This window comes from Mesoplodon bidens, assembly GCF_964165515.1.
Source record: "Mesoplodon bidens genome assembly, chromosome: 3".
NCBI lineage: Eukaryota > Metazoa > Chordata > Mammalia > Artiodactyla > Ziphiidae > Mesoplodon > Mesoplodon bidens.
In genome coordinates, this window is record NC_138178.1 from 156,621,713 (window position 1) to 156,643,585 (window position 21,873).

Sequence of the window (21,873 nt, forward strand, 5' to 3'; positions counted from 1 at the left end):
ATATAAAACCTATGCATTCAGATGAATAATATCTTTTAAAGTACTCATCTTGAGAAACTGCATTTATTCCTCCATTATTGACATTGGGTTAACTATTTCCTGAAACCCCAGTTGTTTGAGTATATGTAGAACATTTTTTAAAAAATCCTTAATGATTGCAAATCTTTCCTCATTAAAGTGAATCTGCTTCTGGGAAACAGCTTAAAGATCTAGGAGCTAAGACTGGAGAATGGGGATTCAAACTGGAAAACACTATTCCATGTCCCAAATAAGACGTACTGTAAAGTTTTCTTGTATGGCCTAAGAACCTTCATGCACATCTCTGGCACTGAAGAAATGAAGCGCAACCCTCAGAGAAGGGCCAGCACTACCTCTTATAGGTCACTGATTTCTCCTCTCTCTGTTGATTATAGGAAACTATACAACAATGGCTTTACTTCAATCCAAGGACATGCTTTCAATGGGACAAAGCTGGATGCTGTGTAAGTCAAGGGTTGCCATGGAAACCACTATCCTGCCCTACACTCCCTCCCCCAAGAAGGACCATTCAGTGGGTCAGAATTCTGCTACAGATAGGTTCCACCAGAGCATTCCTCAACCCCAGAGTTAGCATGACCAAGACTTGGGGATAATGTTAAGGAACTTGACAAGAGCCAGCTTTAGTGGACACACATTAACTCCAATTCTAAATCCCAAAGCTTTTATCCTTAATAAAATGGAGAATGATGGTGTCACCTTCTATTATCTTGTAGGAGTGTGTGTGTGTGTGTGTGTGCGCGTGTAAATGTTCATCTACCATGTACATGAAGTAAAGGGGTGTCTTTAATGAAAGTCCAAAGCTATTCAGAAGGTAAGGCTTTTCTTTTCATTTTCTCTGACATATTTTCAGGAAAGGTGTCAGTTTATATTTGATTCAGTTAGAAATAGCTGAAAAGCCATATCCGGATTTTGCCTTCTCTGCAAATAAATAATGCCTAGAACAGGATATTGGCAAAAAGATAGTGATTAACATGGGTCTCTGTCTCTGTAGTACTTTTCTATCAGATCTCTGTGGTCCCCAGTGTCCATGCCAGAGCATACTTTTTGTCTAAGAGCTGCTAGACTGGTTCAGCCATAATGGTGTGTGATTTAACCTAATAGCTAATAAATGACAAAGAGCTTTAGTAGAGTCTGCTTTCCACAGTATGGTGAACTAGATAATTTGTTTCTACTAGGAAAGAACTAGATGATATTTTTTGAAAAAAATATGTTTTATGTCATATCCCCAAGAGAGGAAAATAAAACAACTAACAAACCAGTAGCTGAAACCAAAATGGTGGGTGCTTACAGAGGGTGCATTTCCCTTGGGGGGAGCTGCCAACATCAGTGGTGCCAGGACACTAGACTCCAGTCAGTGAGAAGGTGGAGAAGTGATGTAAACCTGAGACTGCTGGATTAAGCCAGGGAACCTGGATGAGAGCTGGAGTGGGACCACACTAGTAGAACCTCTGGACTCCTGGCAGAAATAAATGCAAACCGCTGCAGAGGAAAGAACCCCAGTGCAGGCCCAGGTTTTTAAAATCAATCAAATAGGTGCTTACAGTCAAAAATCACACATAGGAAAGGAAGAAACTACCATACGTAAGAGTCAGCTGAAGCAACAAACGATAGATTCTTGTGTTAATTTGTTTTATGACAGTTTATTGAGTATTTTTAAACAATTGTATTTTTTCCATTCCAGAAGTTCTATTTGCTTCTTTTAAAGTTTGCCTGCTCATTTTTGTAATTCCATCTTTTTTTTCCCCCTTTAAACATTTCATACATAGTTGTTTTATATTCTGGAAACGATCATTGCAAAATCTCAAGGCCTGTGGTTCTAGATCTGTTGTGCTCTACGGTGCTTCTCAAACTTCATTGAGCATATAAACGATCTGGGGGGTCTTGTTAAAATGCAGAATCTGATTAAGTAGATCTGGGGTGAGCCCCAGGATTCTGCATTTCTAACAAGCTCCCAGGTGACACTGATACTGCTGGTCCATTGACCAACTTGAGCAGGGTGAGTTAAATTACCTGCACAACATAGGTGAGTAAGTTCAAAGTCATTATACCTTGGCGTGGCTTCCTAAGTTCTGTTTGAAGTGGGGTCTCACTCTTTACCAGGCTTTTGGGTTTCTTAGTAGTCTTTGTTAAGTGAAGATCAGAGTACCTATATCTAGATTGCCTAGTTGTAGGCTCATTTGGGTTGATATTAGTCATTTGTTTAAATACATAATCATAGGGGAAGTCTGAAAAGACTCAACAGAGTAACATGAATACTTATACATCAAATTTATTTACAGTATTGGAGAGACCCTACTTCCATCTTAACTTTATTATTCAAATCTCACACAATCCTACATTTAATTTTCTTTCCTTTTTTTAGTGTGCAGGATGTTTACTGAGTGCTCCTGAAATCTACAGATATGGAAGGGAGGGTATAAGAGCAAAGCAAGATGGGGTAGCAGGAAAAGTTGGCTGACTTGACAGAGAACTCTGGAGCTAAATGTGGCCTAGAGTTTTCCTGTTTTGCTAAAATGGCCAGACAGCTATACTCCCATCTTCTTTGGTCATTAGATTTAAGCTACCCTAACATAGGTGTCCTTAGGTGAGACCATTCTCTGCAGCTGAGGCAATCCCAGGGACTGATAGCTAAAGCTTTTCTCCTGACAGTAGGCCCAGCAGCTGGATAGACAATTCCTTCCTAGATGGAGGACCCAGGTGTATGCACTCCATGCCCATCACTGTCATAACTTGAACCACTTGGATTCAACTTATTTATTTATTTATTTATTAACGTTTTCATTGGAGTATAATTGCTTTAAATGGTGTGTTAGCTTCTGCCTTATAACAAAGCGAATCACTCATACATACACATATATCCCCATATCTCCTCCCTCTTGCATCTCCCTCCCTCCCACCCTCCCTATCCCACCCCTGAAGCTGGTCACAAAGCACTGAGCTGATCTCCCTGTGCTATGGGGCTGCTTCCCACCAGCCACCAACTTCACACCTGCTAGTGTACATATGTTCATATATACATTACCACTTTCACTTTGTCCCAGCTTACCCTTCCCCCTCCCCGTGTCCTCAAGTCCATTCTCTAGGAGGTCTGCGTCTTTATTCCCGTCTTGCCTCTAGGTTTTTCATGACCTTTTTTTTTTTTTTACATTCCACATATATGTGTTAGCATGTGGTATTTGTTTTTCTCTTTCCAACTTACTTCACTCTGTATGACATACTCTAAGTCCATCCACCTCACTACAAATAACTCAATTTCATTTCTTTTTATGACTGAATAATATTCCATTGTATATATATGCCACATCTTCTTTATCCATTCATGTGTCGATGGACACTTAGGTTGCTTCCATCTCCTGGCTATTGTAAATAGAGCTGCAATGAACACTGTGGTACATGACTCTTTTTGAATTATGGTTTTCTCAGGGTATATGCCCAGTAGTGGGATTGCTGGGTCATATGGTAGATCTATTTTTGTTTTTTAAGGAACCTCCATACTGTTCTCCATAGTGGCTGTATCAATTTACATTCCCACCAGCAGTGTATGAGGGTTCCCTTTTCTCCACACCCTCTCCGGCATTTATTGTTTCTAGATTTTTTGATGATGGCCATTCTGACTGGTGTGAAATGATATTGCATTGAAGTTTTGATTTCCATTTCTCTAAGGATTAATGATGTTGAGCATTCTTACATGTGTCTGTGGGCAATCTGTATATCTTCTTTGGAGAAATGTCCATTTAGGTCTTCTGCCCATTTTTGGATTGGGTTGTTTGTTTTTTGGATATTGAGCTGCATGAGCTGCTTGTAAATTTTGGAGACTAATCCTTTGTCAGTTGCTTCATTTGCAAATATTTTCTCCCATTCTGAGGGTTGTCTTTTGGTCTTGTTTATGGTTTCCTTTGCTGTGCAAAAGCTTTTAAGTTTCATTAGGTCCCATCTGTTTATTTTTGTTTTTATTTCCATTTCTCCAGGAGGTGGGTCAAAAAGGATCTTGCTGTGATTTATGTCATAGAATGTTCTGCCTCTGTTTTCCTCTAAGAGTTTGATAGTGTCTGACCTTACATTTAGGTCTTTAATCCATTTTGAGTTTATTTTTGTGTATGGTATTAGGGAGTGTTCTACTTTCATTCTTTTACATGTAGCTGTCCAGTTTTCCGAGCACCACTTAGTAAAGAGGCTGTCTTTTCTCCATTGTATATTCTTGCTTCCTTTATCAAAGATAAGGTGACCATATGTGCATGGATTTATCTCTGGGCTTTCTATCCTGTTCCATTGATCTATATTTCTGTTTCTGTGCCAGTACCATACTTCTTGATTACTGTAGCTTTGTAGTATAGTCTGAAGTCAGGGAGCCTGATTCCTCCAACTCCATGTTTCGTTCTCAAGATTGCTTTGGCTATTCGGGGTCTTTTGTGTTTCCATACAAATAGTGAACTTTTTTTGTTCTAGTTCTGTGAAGAATGCCATTGGTAGTTTGATAGGGATTGCACTGAATCTGTAAATTGCTTTGGGTAGTAAAGTCATTTTCACAATGTTGATTCTTCCAATCCAAAAACATGGTATATCTTTCCACTGTTTGTATCATCTTTAATTTCTTTCATCAGTGTCTTATAATTTTCTTCATAAAGGTCTCTTGTCTCCTTAGGTAGGTTTATTCCTAGGTATTTTATTCTTTTTGTTGCAGTGGTTAATAGGAGTGTTTTCTTAATTTCACTTTCATATTTTTCATCATTAGTGCATAGGAATGCCAGAGATTTCTGTGTATTAATTTTGTATCTTGCTACTTTACCAAATTCGTTGATTAGCTCTAGTAGTTTTCTGGTAGCATCCTTAGGATTCTCTATGTATAGTATCATGTCATCTGCAAACAGTGACAGCTTTAGTTCTTCTTTTCCAATTTGGATTCCTTTTATTTCTTTTTCTTCTCTGATTGTTTGGCTAAAACTTCCAGAACTATGTTGAATAATAGTGGTGAGAGTGGGCAACCTTGTCTTGTTGCTGATCTTAGTGGAAATGGTTTCAGTTTTTCACCATTGAGGACGATGTTGGCAGTGGGTTTGTCATATATGGCCTTAATGATGAGGAGGAAAGTTCCCTCTATGCCTACTTTCTGGAGAGTTTTAACATAAATGAGTGTTGAATTTTGTCAAAAGCTTTCTCTGCATCTGTTGAGATGATCATATGTTTTTTCTCCTTCAATTTGTTAATATGATGTTCCACATTGATTGATTTGCGTATATTGAAGAATCCTTGCATTCCTGGGATAAACCCCACATGATCATGGTGTATAATACTCTTAATATGCTGTTGGTTTCTGTTTGCTAGTATTTTATTGAGGACTTTTGCATCTATGTTCATCAGTGATATTGGCCTGTAGTTTTCTTTCTTTGTGACATCTTTTTCTGGTTTTGGTATCAGGGTGATGGTGGCCTTGTAGATGAGTTTGGGATTGTTCCTCCCTCTGCTATATTTTGGAAGAGTTTGAGAAGGATAGGTGTTAGCTCTTCTCTAAATGTTTGATAGAATTTGCCTGTGAAGCCATCTGGTCCTGGCCTTTTGTTTGTTGGAAGATTTTTAATCAGTTTCAATTTCAGTGCTTGTGATTGGTCTGTTCATATTTTCTATTTCTTCCTGGTTCAGTCTTGGAAGGTTGTGAATTTCTAAGAATTTGTCCATTTCTTCCAGGTTGTCCATTTTATTGTCATAGAGTTGCTTGTAGTAATCTCTCATGATCCTTTGTATTTCTGCAGTGTCAGTTGTTACTTCCTCTTTTTCATGTCTAATTCTATTGATTTGAGTCTTCTCCCTCTTTTTCTTGATGAGTCTGGCTAATGGTTTATCAATTTTGTTTATCTTCTCAAAGAACCAGCTTTTAGTTTTATTGATCTTTGCTATCGTTTCCTTCATTTCTTTTTCATTTATTTCTGATCTGATCTTTATGATTTCTTTCCTTCTGCTAACTTTGTGGGTTTTTTGTTCTTCTTTCTCTAATTGCTTTAGGTGTAAGGTTAGGTTGTTTATTTGAGATGTTTCTTGTTTCTTAAGGTCGGATTGCATTGCTATAAACTTCCCTCTTAGAACTGCTTTTGCTGCATCCCATAGCTTTTGGGTTGTCATGTTTTCATTGTCATCGGTTTCTAGGTATTTTTTGATTTCCTCTTTGATTTCTTCAGTGATCCTTTGTTTATTAAGTAGTGTATTGTTTAGCCACCATGTGTTTGTGTTTTTTTACAGATTTCTTCCTGTAATTGATATCTAATCATAGCATTGTGGTCAGAAAAGATACTTGATACGATTTCAGTTTTCTTAAATTTACCAAGGCTTGACTTGTGACCTGGGATATGATCTGTCCTGGAGAATATTCCATGAGCACTTGAGAAGAGAGTGTATTTTGTTGTTTTTGGATGGAATGTCCTGTAAATATTCATTAAGTCCATCTTGTTTAATGTATCATTCAAAGCTTGTGTTTCCTTATTTATTTTCATTTTGGATGATCTGTCCATTGGTGAAAGTGAGGTGTTAAAGTCCCCTACTATGATTGTGTTACTGTCCATTTCCCCTCTTATGGCTGTTAGCATTTGCCTTATATATTGAGGTGCTCCTATGTTGGGTGCATAAATATTTACAATTGTTATATCTTCTTCTTGGATTGATCCCTTGATCATTATGTAGTGTCCTTCTCTGTCTCTTGTAATAGTCTTTGTTTTAAAGTCTATTTTGTGTGATATGAGAATTGCTACTCCAGCTTTCTTTTGATTTCCATTTGCATGGAATATCTTTTTCCATCCCCTCCCTTTCAGTCTGAATGTGTCTCTAGGTCTGAAGTGGGTATCTTGTAGACAGCACATATACGGGTCTTGTTTTTGTATCCATTCAGCCAGTCTATGTCTTTTGGCTGGAGCATTTAATCCATTTACATTTAAGGTATTTATCAATATGTATGTTCCTATTAGCATTTTCTTAACTGTTTTGCATTTGTTATTGTAGGTCATTTCCTTCTCTAGTGTTTCCTGCCTAGAAAAGTTCCATTAGCATTTGTTGTAAAGCTGGTTTGGTGGTGCTGAATTCTCTTAGCTTTTGCTTGTCTCTAAAGGTTTTAATTTCTCCATCAAATCTGAATGAGATCCTTGCTGGGTAGAGTAATCTTGGTTGTAGGATTTTCCTTTTCATCACTTTAAATATGTCCTGCCACTCCCTCTGGCTTGCAGAGTTTCTGCTGAAAGATCAGCTGTTAACCTTATGGGGATTCCCTTGTTGTTATTTGTTGTTTTTCCCTTGCTGCTTTTAATATGTTTTCTTTGTATTTAATTTTTTGTGTGTGTGTGTGGTATGCGGGCCTCTCACTGCTGTGGCCTCTCCTGTTGTGGAGCACAGGCTCCGGACATGTAGGCTTTTGGTCATGGCTCACAGGCCTAGCCGCTCCACGGCATGTGGGATCTTCCCGGACCGGGCACAAACCCATGTCCCCTGCATTGGCAGGCGGACTCTCAACCACTCCGCAACCAGGGAAGCCCTGTATTTAATTTTTGATAGTTTGATTAATATGTTTCTTGGCATCTTTCTCCTTGGATTTATCCTGTATGGGACTCTTAGTGCTTCCTGGACTTGATTAACTATTTCCTTACCCATATTAGGGAAGTTTTCAACTATAATCTCTTCAAATATTTTCTCAGTCCCTTTCTTTTTCTCTTCTTCTTCTAGAACCCCTATAATTCAAACATTGGTGTGTTTAGTATTGTCCCCAAAGTCTCTGAGACTGTCCTCAATTCTTTTCGTTCTTTTTTCTTTATTCTGCTCTGCAGTAGTTATTTCTACTATTTTATCTTCCAGGTCACTTATCCATTCTTCTGCCGCAGTTATTCTGCTATTGATCCCTTCTAGAGAATTTCTACTTTCATCTATTTTGTTGTTCATGATTGTTGGTTTGCTCTTTAGTTCTTCTATGTCCTTGTTAAACGTTTGTTGTATTTTCTCCATTCTATTTCCATGATTTTGGATCATCTTTATTTTCATTATTCTGAATTCCTTTTCGGGTAGACTATTTCCTCTTCATTTGTTAGGTCTGGTGGGTTTTTTTCTTGCTCCTTCATCTGCTGTGTGTTTCTTTGTCTTCTCATTTTGCTTAACTTACTGTGTTTGCAGTCTCCTTTTCGCAGGCTGCAAGTTCGTAGTTCCCGTTGTTTTTGGTGTCTGCCCCCAGTGGCTAAGGTTGGTTCAGTGGGTTGTGTAGGCTTCCTGGTTCTGGCCTGTGTTCTGGTGGATGAGGCTGGATTTTGTATTTCTGGTGGGCAGGTCCATGTGTGGTGGTGTGTTTTCGGGTGTCTGTGACCTTATTATGATTCTAGGCAGCCTCTCTGCTAATGGGTGGGATTGTGTTCCTGTCTTGTTAGTTGTTTGGCATAGGGTATCCAGCACTGTAGCTTGCTGGTTGTTGAGTGGAGCTGGGTCTTGGCATTGAGATAGAGATCTCTGGGAGATTTTTGCCGTTTGATATTATGTCGAGCTGGGAGGTCTCTTCAACTTATTTATATATATTTGTAGAGAGTTCTTTTGGCATTCTTCCGGGATTCTGGTGGCCATCTCTTTCTCCAAACTCCAGAACTCCACACCCCAGAGGCCCTCCTTTGGACGTGCTCCCTTTCCCCTTCCATGCCTGTCCTCTACTTTTCAGCATATTTATTGAACACCTTCAATGATCCTGGTACTGTGCTTTCCACTGGCAATACAAAGATGAAGAAGACCAATGTGCTCCCTGCTCACACTTAACACACATTCTAGTGGGGTCAACTTGAAGGCAGCAATATCAAGGGTCAAAGTACATTAGGAAGAAATGTACCCAAATCAAAATATGCATTTCAAATTGAAAATAACTGAACACTAAGTGTCCTTGCTTGGTGACATAAGCATGATTTTCCCTAGATTTATCACATTAAAGAATTATTAGCATTCAATTTTAATATTACATGAGTTTAACAAAATGTTTTCCTCTTTATTCCTAAAAAGCCATGACCCTTAGGGAAATGATCTTCTCAATTCAAATTTTCTATGAATGAAATGGGGAATTGGGACTTCTCAAAATAAGTTTGACAGTTTGTAAATACTTAAGGTATAAAGCTTTCAGAAGATTGTCACTCTGTTCTAGACATCAGTGTCATCAAGATGTTAGCATTAAGGCAACAGAGAACCACATTAGCAAGGGCTGGGGTAGGAACAGTGAAGAAACTTTCAACCAGGGAGACCAGAGCTGATAATATGGCTTCTGAATTCAGTGTGTCCACCTGAACCCAAATTCGCCTGAACTCAAATTACTTTTCCAGAATTCTGGATGAGAAGAACCCCAAACCAACCTCAAATGTAGAGTAATTCATTTCTAAAACTTTTGTTTTTCCACAAGCAAATTATTTTAATGCCCAATATGAGGATCTGTGCTTTCAATTATTTGCTTCTTTGTCCTGCCATATTTAGTCATTGGACAATATCACCCTCAATCCCTCTCAGTTATCTGACAGAGATTTGAGTATAAAATTCAGACTTTAAGGTCTGCAGAGCATGGTTCTTGGTATTGGCTGCAAATTCGAATCACCTGAAGAGATTTGGAAGCCCTGATGCCTAGGCTTTACCACCAGAAATTCTGGATTAATTGGTCTGAGGGTAGCCAAGGCATGGGCATTTTAATATCTCCCCAGTGAGTCCAATGTAAAGCAAAGGTCAAGAACCACAGCTCTGGTGTATGTTATCACTCTTCTTGTCCAATAGTCACATTTTACACATAAAAGGAATGAAGCCCAAAGTGAACATATGGTCTTTTTTTTTAATATGGCTTTTTACATTTGATAGAGCTATCAAGTGGCCAAACCAAAGACAGAAAGTGGATCTCCTGACTCAAGACTCCCCTGTGCCCTGCTGGGATTCATAACTGCTGACTTACCAGCCACCACTAAGGCTTGGACACCCAACTCGTCTCGCAACTGCTACTTGTTTCTTAGCCCAGGAGAATATTTACACTTCTTAGTCTTTTAAAGTCATGAAATGCAGAAGCTAAAAGATCTTGTAGCTGGAAAGAGTGGACCCATGTGAGAGAAAGGAGGTCACTCAAGATTCAAGGCGCAACCAGAAGTTTCAAAGACTAGTCACACCAAGCAACAGTGTCATTTGTCAGGGAGAACCTGACTTTAACCAATGCAGCAAGGTCACCAACTCAACCAGCTTCCAAATGAGGTCTGAGTGAGGGACACCTTGATGAAAAGGCTGGCATGATCAAATGTTATTAAATTCAAAGATTTGGTGTTAAAGTCAGCCTATGTGTGTTCATCATTTTGCTTCAAAACTTCTCATGCCTACTCATAATTGGCCTCTTGGTCGTGTTTAGAGAATTCCACAGACACTTCAAAAGATTTCCAAAGTGAATTTTCTGTAATCAGCAGACTGTTCTGCTAAGTGGATCTCAGTGTAAATCTAGTAGCCTGTTACTTTACAGTTTTGGTCATAAAGTCAGCTGCAGAATATCAAAGGAGTTTAGAGACATTTTTATTGAAAAAATGAAAAAAATAACAATGGAACAATAATTTCTATCCCAACTTCTCCCTAGCTTTTGTGGTAAGAGAATAATTTGGGGGAGGGGAGGGGAGGGGAGGACATTTCCCAAACTATGTTCCTTAAGCTCTCTTTCCATGGTAAATTAACCAGTGTTACTTTTTAACAAGCTATTCATGACCTTATAAAGTTAAACAATGTATACAGGTGGACTTCTTGGGTCTTTTGATAGAATAATCTGAATTACTAATATCCAATAGGGGGGTACAGTATGCAGAGCTTCTCAGGGAGTTCTTGGTTCCAGGAGCACCTTTCTGGACTGGTGTTCCACAGAACACTTTTTGGGGAAAGCTACTCAAGAAGAATCTTTTGATATACTGCCTTGTTCGGAGGCAGGTAAATTTAACAATGTTTATTCAAGAGGCAGGCTATGGAGAATCTTAAGAGCCAGTAAATTTTCAGATCATCCTCTGGTCTTCTGAAGTTAAACCTATGAAAAGATTATGTAGGGAAACGGTCTCTACCTTCCTACCAACTTTCTTCTTAGACCATATCATGGGCTCTGTGAGAGGCTTGGCTGATGGGAAAGAATTATTCTGATGAAAACAATGGATTTTAATTCACTGATTCCCCGAATTACATACAGTCTCTTCTAGTCACTACAACTATCCCTTGAAACACAGGAAAGAAATCAACGCACCATTTTCACATACTTTCTTGACATTTTTATGTAAAATTTGGAAGGGTTTAACAAATGTGGGCAATATTTCTTAACTGAGAATCATTTGTTTCTTGATTTTTAGAAGTCTAGATCTGAGATCAGCAAACTTTTTCTGGAAAGCACCGGATAACAAATATTTTGGGCTTTATGGGACATAAGATCTCAGTCACAGCTACTCAACTCTGCCATTGTAGTGTGAAAGCAGCCACAGACAACTCATAAACAAATGAGCATGGCTGTATTTCTATAAAATTTTATTTACAAAAATTGGTGACAGGCAGAATGTGACCACATGGTCATAGTTTGTGGACATCTGGTCTAGATGTAGGTGTTCAGTGAGGATGACCATTGTGTGATGAAATATGTAGTTTATTTCTCCCAATTCCTGGTAAAGGTTAAATGGCAAACATGGGATAAAGATAAGAAGTATCTGGACAAAAATATTTTAGGGTTTGAAAGTTAAGATCCAATCATAAAATAAAACAAAGATATTTTTATCCAATCAGTATTTTAAATCTGAACTTAAATCTCTGCTCCTGTTATAAAACAACATTCCATCTATTCATTCTACCCTAAGTTTATGATTCCTGGTTGATGGAAACTAAATTTTTCTTAGCTTTATGCACTCCATTAAAAGGTATCCTATAAATCCAAGGTAAAATCAAGATGATAATCATGATAAAGATGCCTGGAACTAGAGGAAGATAAATAAGGGTTGAGCTGTAGATGGAGAAAACAGAGGTCAGGTTTCCATAGTAATAACAAAATAGTATTCACTTTGTGATTTTAACATGGAGCTAGTGCCTCTATCCTCAATACTAACTGTGATTTAAAACTAATGTAAATATATCAGTATTCTATAATTACCGTAATATTGTTCAAAGACTGTACATGGCATGTTAGCAATTTGTTGAATCCTCCAGAATTATGTTCAAATATTTTAACTTCTAATTTAAACAATTGCTCATCCAAAAGCATGATTATTCCTCATTATCTGCCTCATGTCAATTTACTGAAATTAGATTTGACCTCACTTAGACCTATTTTTTTAGTGTAACTGAAGAACATGGTTGCAGCCAAGTTGGACAAATTCCACATTGAGAACAAGCACTGATGCCTCAGCAGCAGTTGGGTAATTAAAAGTTCATGAAAATTATGGCAGATGCTCGAAAGTACATGGTCCTGTGATTTCATATGGAACCAAGCACACTGTCATCACTTAGATGTGGAATTAATAATAATACAAGCATCCCTTGCTCAACAGAAGTTGAACTGCTCTCAGTCGCAAGTTAAGTCACACATTCATTCTTTGGAACCTCTTTTCCACCCTCTCCACACAATCTGGCATGGAGATATGTTGCTTATCTCAGAAAATTTAATTCTCTGTATTGTATTTTGTATTGTCAAATTCTAGCAACAAGCTACCATCTGACAGTAAACATTTGGGCAGAAAAAAATACCATTTTGATGTGCTAAGAGCATACTGAAACACTAATCGTTATGAACAGAGAAGTCAACACAATTCATGTACTAATTAGCATCACACATTAGCTTATTACAAGCAAAACACTGCAGCTTGGAGCACTGGGAAAAGATGACGATAGAGAAGATTATAGGATTAATGCAGGCTATTATTTCTCATGGAGTAAGTATTTGAACAGCTTGTAGGATATGCTCCAAGGCTGGTTTTTACCTCTGCCTGTTGCAGCCTTGAGCATTTTCTCACCTTTTACTGTTTACAGGCAGGTATCCTGATTTCAGCTACCAAAAGGATTTTTATGGAACAGTGAGGTCTGCGCAGGGATTCTCTTTAATTTTCTAAATAACTGATGCTATGAGAGGGAAACACAGTTCCCACAGAAGTATTCCCATGAGAGTCTCACAGTATAAACAGGTGCCCGCCCATTTACCCTAAGGGGATTGTGGAAATGCAGGCTCAAATTCTATCTTGGAGCTGAAATGTATCCTAAAACTCCCCAGAGAGCAAAGCTCAGCAGCAACCACAACTTTCCTTACGACAGCGTCATACTCCTCCCTCTGACACGTCCTCATTTAAACATAATATAGAGGGTGCCTTGAGCTAGGAGTTACCCAGCAACTGGACTTTCATTTAGTCATCCAGCATGTTTTTACTGAATGGCTGTTGTGTGCCAAGTGTGAGTCCAATGGGGAAGGATGTGAGCTATGTCTATCATACTGGGTTCATCAACTGGATATTCTTCCCCAGCTCATTCCTGACCATCTTCATTTTTCTGACCACACTGTTCTTCCTTAACTGTGAGATACATGGCACTTAAATCAGGGCAGGGCTTCTTAACTCCCCTCTCCCTACACCACCCCACCCACCACATGAAAAATCTGACATATCTTTTCTCGGAAGAACTTCATTTCTTCCAAGAGGTTCTCAAAGAGGCATACATACTCCAAAGAGTGAAAAGGCATTGAATACTCACATGTAGCAGTGTCTATCCTATTTTTAAAGGAGATACCAGTCCTTTTCTGATAAGCACTTCGCAGTATTTGTATTTAGAATGACTTTCAAGAAGTCTTTCCTTTCACCACAGACTCCGAGACTTTCTACTCTTCTTTTGTTTACATTCATCTTGTCCTTGAAAGAGATAGTTTAGATGATCACACACACATACTCTCCCAATAAAATAATCATTGTCTGGAGTAGGTTACCCATGTAGTCTACCAAGATTTGTGATTGATTTACCCAAGTTGGCTTACAGAATGTGGATTCCAGAGGAATCAGGATAAGTCCGGGTCAAGGAATCAGTTTAACTAACCTGGCATTCCCAGTAAACATCATATGGTAAATGAGGCTGATGGAAGCACAATCTTCTTGAATATTAAGCCTTCTGCAGATATATTTCCCCATCCCCATCCCCTCCTCTCCAGGAGAAGGTAGGATCAGCAATCTGAACCCAAGGTTAAAGCTTCATGGCATTATCATAATTTGTGATAATAAGACCGCCCTCCAAACTGCTAAACGGCGGAATGATTGTTTCATTTTTAAGCACCTAATTATTTCTAAGAGATGAAGTGCCCAAACAACCCTCTTGGTTTTGAAGAATGCAGCCTCCCTCAAGAGTCCAGTTCATCTCCGTTCAAGTTGGCTGCACCCTCTCTCCATCCTCCTTCTCCCCTTCTGGACTCTGGCTGGCTTTCCCAGTTTAAAATCTTCTGCAGGATTTCTGGTAAACTCTAACGCTTATCAACCAGCCTCCTTATCCTTGGGGGCGTATTGAATATCAGATGAAAACACTGCAGAATTGGACAAGCAATTATTTAGTTTTACAATCATTTCTAATGATTAGAGCAAGCCGGTTTTCACTTGCGGCAGTCAGAGATGAAGAGGAAAAACTGAGATGAGTTCACCAGTCCTTACTTGATTTTCAGCAGTCTGGGAAAAGAATGTGATCCGCAAGTTGCATGATCCAGAGAATATAAAAAGAGACACAAGCCAGTGTGGCACTTGAGTTGAGTTAGTTGTCTTTTTACAAAACCATGCTACTCAAGATCTTCTCTCCAGGTGTTTTGTCTCCAAGGCGGCTCTTGTCTGCTCTGGCTATCACTGACCATGAACGCTGTGGACACAGTCAGTTGAAGGAGAGTCAAACAACGATCGAATGAAGCTTATGAGTGAGAGCCTTACATGATAGCCATTCATCCAGAAGGCACAGACTTGCTGCTGTAACATCTTAGTTGCATCTTTGTACATATATGAGGGTTAATTGATACACCTGCTCCATTTTCGAGTTAACAGTGCCCTGGAAGCTTGGTATCCATCCAGCCATTGCCTGAAGAGGCCATGTCTGGACCATACCCTTGTGGCATTTGTAAACAAGTTGCTTGTCACTGCCATCAAAAAAGTCAATTGGCCACCACACCATATGCTGAGTCTTCTAGCTTCCATTCCCCATTACTTTTTCCTTAAAGTAAAAGTTTAGCATAGCTCACCTCACTATTTTGGAGGAAAAGTGCATTGAGTTTTTTATTCATTCATTTACACCTTCATTTAGTAAATAGTTATGGAGGCACTGAATTTGGCACTGGTGATACAACAATGAGTAAGACAGAGAGCTTAAACTCTGATTTGGGAGATAGACGATGAAAAAGTAAACAAATACACAAGATAATCACAGACTGTGATAATGCCATGAAGGAAACAAAGAATGCAATGAGGAAAACTGATGGTGGCTACTTTAAGTTAGTTCTCAAGCTTGATTTGAGAAAAAATGTAAAGGATCACAAAATGTATACCAATTTATGAGATGTCATTGTGTGAAGTTGTAGTACTTGTCATTTGGTTAATCCCTCATGCTGCCCAGGAGAGGGAGACTTCTTGGTGGTTGGTAAAACTCTTCCTCCAACTGCTCCAGTGAACACCCATCTATGGCTCTGGGGCTGCCCTCTCTTATTCTAAGTTCCATCCTCTACAAAGGACTAGAGAGGAGCAGAGCTGCTGGACCAGGAGAGGTTGAGGGCAGACCTCACGGAGGTGCTGTTCCTGCTTTTGCCTTCTGAACAGCAACAGAGGCTGCCTCCTCATGGCTCAGCCACAAATAAAGCCAGCCTCCCTCTCCTCAATTTCACCAAGAGATGCAGAGAAAGAGAGAGAGAGATGACTAACCAAGGAGAAGTTCTTCTGTGAGGGCTCTGGAGAAAGAATCCTTCTGACTCAAAGTCCTCATGTCACACTATTTTTTTTTTAATTGAAGTATAGTTGATTTGCAATGTTGTGTTAGTTTCAGGTGTGCAGCACTGTGATTCAGTTAGACACATATATAGATATAGTTTTTCATATTCTTTTCCATTATAGGTTATTACAAGATACTGAATATATTAATAGTTCCATGTGCTATACAGTAGGTCCTTGTTGTTTATCTAGTGTCACACTATTCTTATTAATCATCACCCTTGAGAATTTTGCATCATGAAGAGCAAACACCATAAACAGAATAATGGAAGCATTATCTGTATCTAAGCAGATCTCCTGAGTCTCCACTGCATTCATTTTGCATCAACAGGTGACCACTCACTGACTCTTAAATTGACTAGTCTATGCAGGAGTGAGTTATTCTAAACATGTGTAAATTGAGATCATTTATAACAACGAGAGTTTATACACAAACACACACACATATGATGGCTATATATATATACACATATATAATGCTTTGTTTCTTTTTAGATAACATTGTTCTCTAAAAAAGCTAGGGGGGAAAAAGCCAGTTTCAAAATGCTTGGAAGCTTTTATCCATTTGGAGGTATTTTATGTTTCAGAATCACTTTGTGACTTAAATTGCTTAAAAATATTTTACCCTCAACTGCCCAATATGTTTTCAAAACAGAAAGATCAATGTGCCCATCAAGGCCCTTCAGGAAACGTATACTCTGTAATCTTATCTGTATAACCTGTCCCCCATTCCCCAGATAGGATTGCCACAGAAAATGCTGGCCACCCAATTAAATTTGAATTTCAGATAAACACCAAATAACCTTTTAGTATATGAATGTTTCAAAAATTACATGGGAAATACTTAAACTAAAAAATTATTCATTGTTTATCTTGGCATCCTGTATTTTTACTTGCTAAATCTGGCAATCCTGCCCCAAATAAAAGATGTGAATCTCTGACAGTTCCCATCACCACTAGCCACCTTCACTGAATACCTGATTTAAGCCCAGTCATCAAAAGTAAATGTAAATATTGATCAATGTTGAGAAACAAAATTTAATTTAGTTGGTATTGAAGAAGATTGAAAAATACAGTCACCATTGGCCAGGTAAATAGGGAATTGGGCAACTTTTATATAATCTAGATATGCAAACTAGATCATAAACAAGTTCATTTTCAAAGACTTCTGCCATAATTAATGTGTATAAACCTTGCACAATTGAAACCTAGAATAGTTTGAGTGCTTAAGCCGGAAGAAGGTAAGGTGTTTTCCAAATTCCTAAGAAACAGATAATAGCTACGGAGACCATGCTCGCATTTTATTTTGGTATTTATGTTAATTTGCTTAACCTCACCTAATCCATCCTCACTCTTGCTTTCTCTAGTTACCTGAACAAGAATAAATACCTGACAGCTATTGACAAAGATACATTTGGAGGAGTTTACAGTGGACCAACCTTGCTGTGAGTAAGACATACAAAAGAATATTTGCCTTTTTTTTTTTTAATGGAAGGGAGGGGGCCATTAAGAAGAGTAGCTGATGATGTCTGTGGGGAGGGAATGTTGTTGTCTTGGATAAAGACTTCTGCTAGTACTTTTCTGCCCAGCTGTATAGGTTACTGCTTGGAAGAAAGTCCTTGTTCTTTGAGACCCAGAAGACCCCAGATTCCACTGTGCCATCCTGATGCCTGATGCCACCTTGGTGTGGACATTCATGAAGGCCCTCTTTTGGAAAAAAAGACATTTTTGAGCAACTGGTGTTTGCAAAATTCTGAGATATGAGGTCTACAAATAGGCGGAAGGCACTCTAGTCTTTGCTGAGAAATGAATGTGTATTGCATAATGCAATACATTATGGTATTGTACCATACGAGGGTTCATAGCACAAAGAAGGAAGAGTATAAACAGTTTGATTCATATCTGGGAAAACTTACAATCACTGGAAAAGATGGGATGTAAACAGTTTTTAAAACAGCATGAAAAAAAGTTATTTGTGCATTTCCTCTGATTTATACCTCCACATGTAATCATGATGAAGTTCTGTTGATTCTGTTTCCCGCAAGCCTTTTCTAGTGCCATCTTCTCCATCCCCTTGGTTTTGCCTTAGTTTAGAACTTCGTTCTTGAGCATCTAGTACAGTCTTTGTCAAAGTGGAACAGAGCCCCCCAGGAGAAGCACAAGAAAATCCATCAGAGGCACGAAGTTTCCATCCATACATAAGAGGTTCCATTTAAAAATAAGAAAAAATTGGGAATTCCCTGGTGGTCCAGTGGTTAGGACTCTGTGCTTTCACTGCTGAGGGCACAGGTTTGATCCCTGGTTGGTGGAACTAAGACCCTGCAAGCCACGTGGCATGGTCAAAAAAAAGAACAAATTAAGTTCTACTAATACTTTACATATAGATGATCACTGTCCCTCAGGTGTCAGGTAGGTAATGATTGCATCCCAAGGGAACAGCTGGTGATCCACAGTCTTGAAGACTTACATCCTCACTCTCACTTTTAACAATTTCACTTCACTTTTAGATTGAATACACCCAGTTAAGTGGGTTTATGGCCTTACTTTCTCAACACACAGGCTCCATATAAGAGGGCAGAGTGACCCTGAAAATCTATTGTACCATACGGGGGTTCATTGTTAACTCATGGCAAAGTACTTAAAAGTATTATGCATTTTTCTTTTTATAAAAAGACAAGTGAAAAAAAGTGTATTGACCTTTTCTGTGATATTTTTTTTAACCTGGAAGACAGTTTTTAAAGACATCTTTAACTGCTCCTTCAAGATAAAGGTGATATTTCACCAATGAATGAGGAAAGTTGTTGCTCTTCTAAAGAAATGTGTGCTTTGGAGAGAGTCTTTAGAAACAGGTATTTGGAAACTTTTCCATGTTATGTAATTTTCCTGATGAAAATAGTGAACGTCACATAAAAATTTTGCTTTTTTAAAATCAGAAATTGAATTTTAACATGTTTTAAAACCTTTCAAATTAAGAGTTGCAGTGGGTTTAAAATCCATATATATAAAATATAAAAAGAAACATCTTTAGATTAGTTTGCAAAAACTACTTGACAGCTGAGAATATGAATTTCAATAAAGACATGTATTTAATTACTGAATTGGATTGCTAGATGAGAATCTTAATTTAGTAAGTACAGCCAAGCCTGCCCTATTCCATTTGGAACCATCTATTTTTGTGAGGTAACTTTTTCAATTGACAACCATTTAAACCAAAACCAAAATAAACTGACCCAGAAGCAGACCTCTGAATAGCTGTATCAGAAAGTGTTAAATGACAATTTTCATAATTAGTAAAGTATTATTTAATAACATTGATTTCACTTTGGTGAAATATTTTTTTAAATATTACTTATTTGTTTTTATCCTATCCTTTTAAATGTATGGTTAGTGTGTTTTGTAATGTATAATATATAACATGGTATTACAGTAATATGTGTATAGAGCTCATAAATATACATATGTTAAAGTACATACTCAGACATTTTTTACTTATAAATACATGACACTGAAAGAATTTGAAGACCAATAGTGTAGACCAGAAACATTCAAAGTGTGGGTCCACTACAAGGTTGGCTCCAGAATGTACTTCAAAGCACAGCTTCCTTCGTGGAGAAAGTCCTCCTATGAGAGCAAAGTTGTCCAAACTAAGCAGTGTGCTTAGTGAAGTAGTTGCTTACATTCCAGTACAAGCTTCTTACTTTATCAAGGACTCATAAGAAACAGCCAATGGTCACCACACTTTGAGTAGCACTAGTCTAAATGACAAGAGTCTCCAAATCTCCCCTGGCATTCTATCTTTGACCTTCTCAAGTTTACCCTCCCCACACCTCCTTGTGTTCAAATGCAAATAGGATCTTAAAAACCAATGCTGGTCTCCCATTCCCCTCAGGATAAAGACCTTGGTGTGGCATGCAAAGCCCTGCTATAATCTTCAGCTTTATCTCTCACCCCTCTATATACTCCTGACCAATCATCCGTCCATATTGAAGCTTCCAGCTCCCCTAATATTCCAACATACTTATATGGCTATGCTAAACTCTTGCTCTTCCTACTGCTTTGAAAACCCTAGCAAACCTTATCTGTCTGATAAGCACCTACTACCATTTTGACATTTGAGTAAAGATCTTTCTGAAGTCATTCTTGGCCCTCCTCTCCTTAGGGAAGGATGACCATTTCTTCCCTTATACTCCCCGCCTCTATTTGTGCATCTCATGGCACCAGTGACATGTTTCTATCTATCTCTCCAGGAGCTCCTAGAGGGCAGGGGCTATGTCTGTTTCATTTCTACAGTTCTAGTTCATATTACAGTGCCTGAAACACAGTATTTGCTTAAAAATGTTTGTGAAATTAATACAGTACACTATAAATATTTGAATCACACTTCCATAAATGCTATGGCATTTAAGTAGTAGTCACATTTTAAAGATATTATAGTACATTGTCCTTATGGGAGAGTGTCCATTTCTACTTCTTTGGAAGTGGTAAATTAAATTACCTATTTGTTTGTGCTGCTTAAAAGTTGTTTTGATAGTTTTGGTAAGTCATTTTTTTACAAGACTCTCTAACCAAGTTAAGAGCAGATGTGCAACAGCTTGACGATGCCAGTTCTGCTTCCTAGAGGCATGCCAGGTTATAAAAAGTGAACTAGATTAGGAGCTAGACCTGGAGTTGATCCTTGGCTCCATCACTAATTGTGAGACCCAAGTCTCAGTTTTCTTATTTGTCAAAACAGGGTAGCTAAAAGTAGTGAAACTTAAGTAAGAAAATAAATCTAAAGTATTTCATATATGCTTAATAAATGGTAAACATTATCATTACTTTCACTTCTTCCTGACTCTTGACAGCATCACTATTCTTATCTTTCATAACCTCTCTGATCACTCCCTCCCGATTTCTCTCACTAGAGCTCACTGCCCCAGAATTTCAGTGTGGCTCAGTCCTGGATCTTTCTCCTCTATATCTTCTCCTTTGGTTAAATCATTTGCTCTCTAATATTATGAGAATATGAATAATTTCTAAATTTCAGGTTTCTGACCACAGCTCTTATTTAGTCATCTCACCTGCATGGAATTCCTCCCTCCACTCCCTCTCATTCCTACCCATTCCCATCAGTTTGATGAAACTTTTCCTGACCAACCTCTGCAAATGTACAGTCAACATTTACTGAGCACTTGATAAGCCCAGGACTCTTCATTATGAGCTTTCAATAGGGGAGGGTCACCACTTTGAAGGATGGTCAGGGAAAGCCTCATCAAGAAGGTCACAACTGGGAAAAGATTGGAAGGTCATAAGGGAGCAAGTCATGTGACTATATGAGGGAAGAGCATTCTAGGCCAAGTGCAAAGAGCCCCAGGTGAAAACATACCTGGTGTGTTTGAAGAGGCTGTTATAGCTGTTATAGCTCAAGCAGAGTGAAGTAATAGACATATACATTTCATCCAAAAACAGCAGAACACGTTCTTTACAAGTGCACATGGAACATTCTCCAGAATAGATCACATCCTAGGCCCAAAAAGAAGTCTCAATACATTTAAGATTGAAATCACATCAAGCATCTTTTCCAACTGCAATGGTATGAGACTAGAAATCAACTACAAGAAAAAAATGGAAAAATCACAAACACATGGAGGCTAAACAATATGCTACTAAACAAAAAATGGGTCATTGAGGAAATTAGATGAAATCAAAAGATACCATGAGACAAATAAAAATGGAAGCACAGTGTCCCAAAATCTATGGGATACAGCAAAAGCATTTTTAAGAGGGAAGTTTATAGGGATGTAGGCCTACCTTAGGAAACAAGAAAACTCTCAAATAAACAATCTAAAATTATACCTAAAAGAACTAGAAAAGAAGAATAAACAAAACCCAAAGATAGTAG

General features: G+C 38.3%; 1 protein-coding gene across 2 annotated transcripts in view; it reads left to right on the plus strand.

Moving 5' to 3' along the window:
• The window catches only part of TSHR (thyroid stimulating hormone receptor), a 154,409-nt gene that overhangs the window by 108,455 nt on the left and 24,081 nt on the right, over positions 1-21,873 (plus strand). For both annotated transcript variants that reach the window (XM_081228383.1, XM_081228384.1), the window contains exons 8-9: positions 414-482; positions 17,360-17,437. In XM_081228383.1, coding sequence (XP_081084509.1) covers positions 414-482; positions 17,360-17,437 — 147 coding nt within the window. The remainder of the gene's footprint in view (positions 1-413; positions 483-17,359; positions 17,438-21,873) is intronic.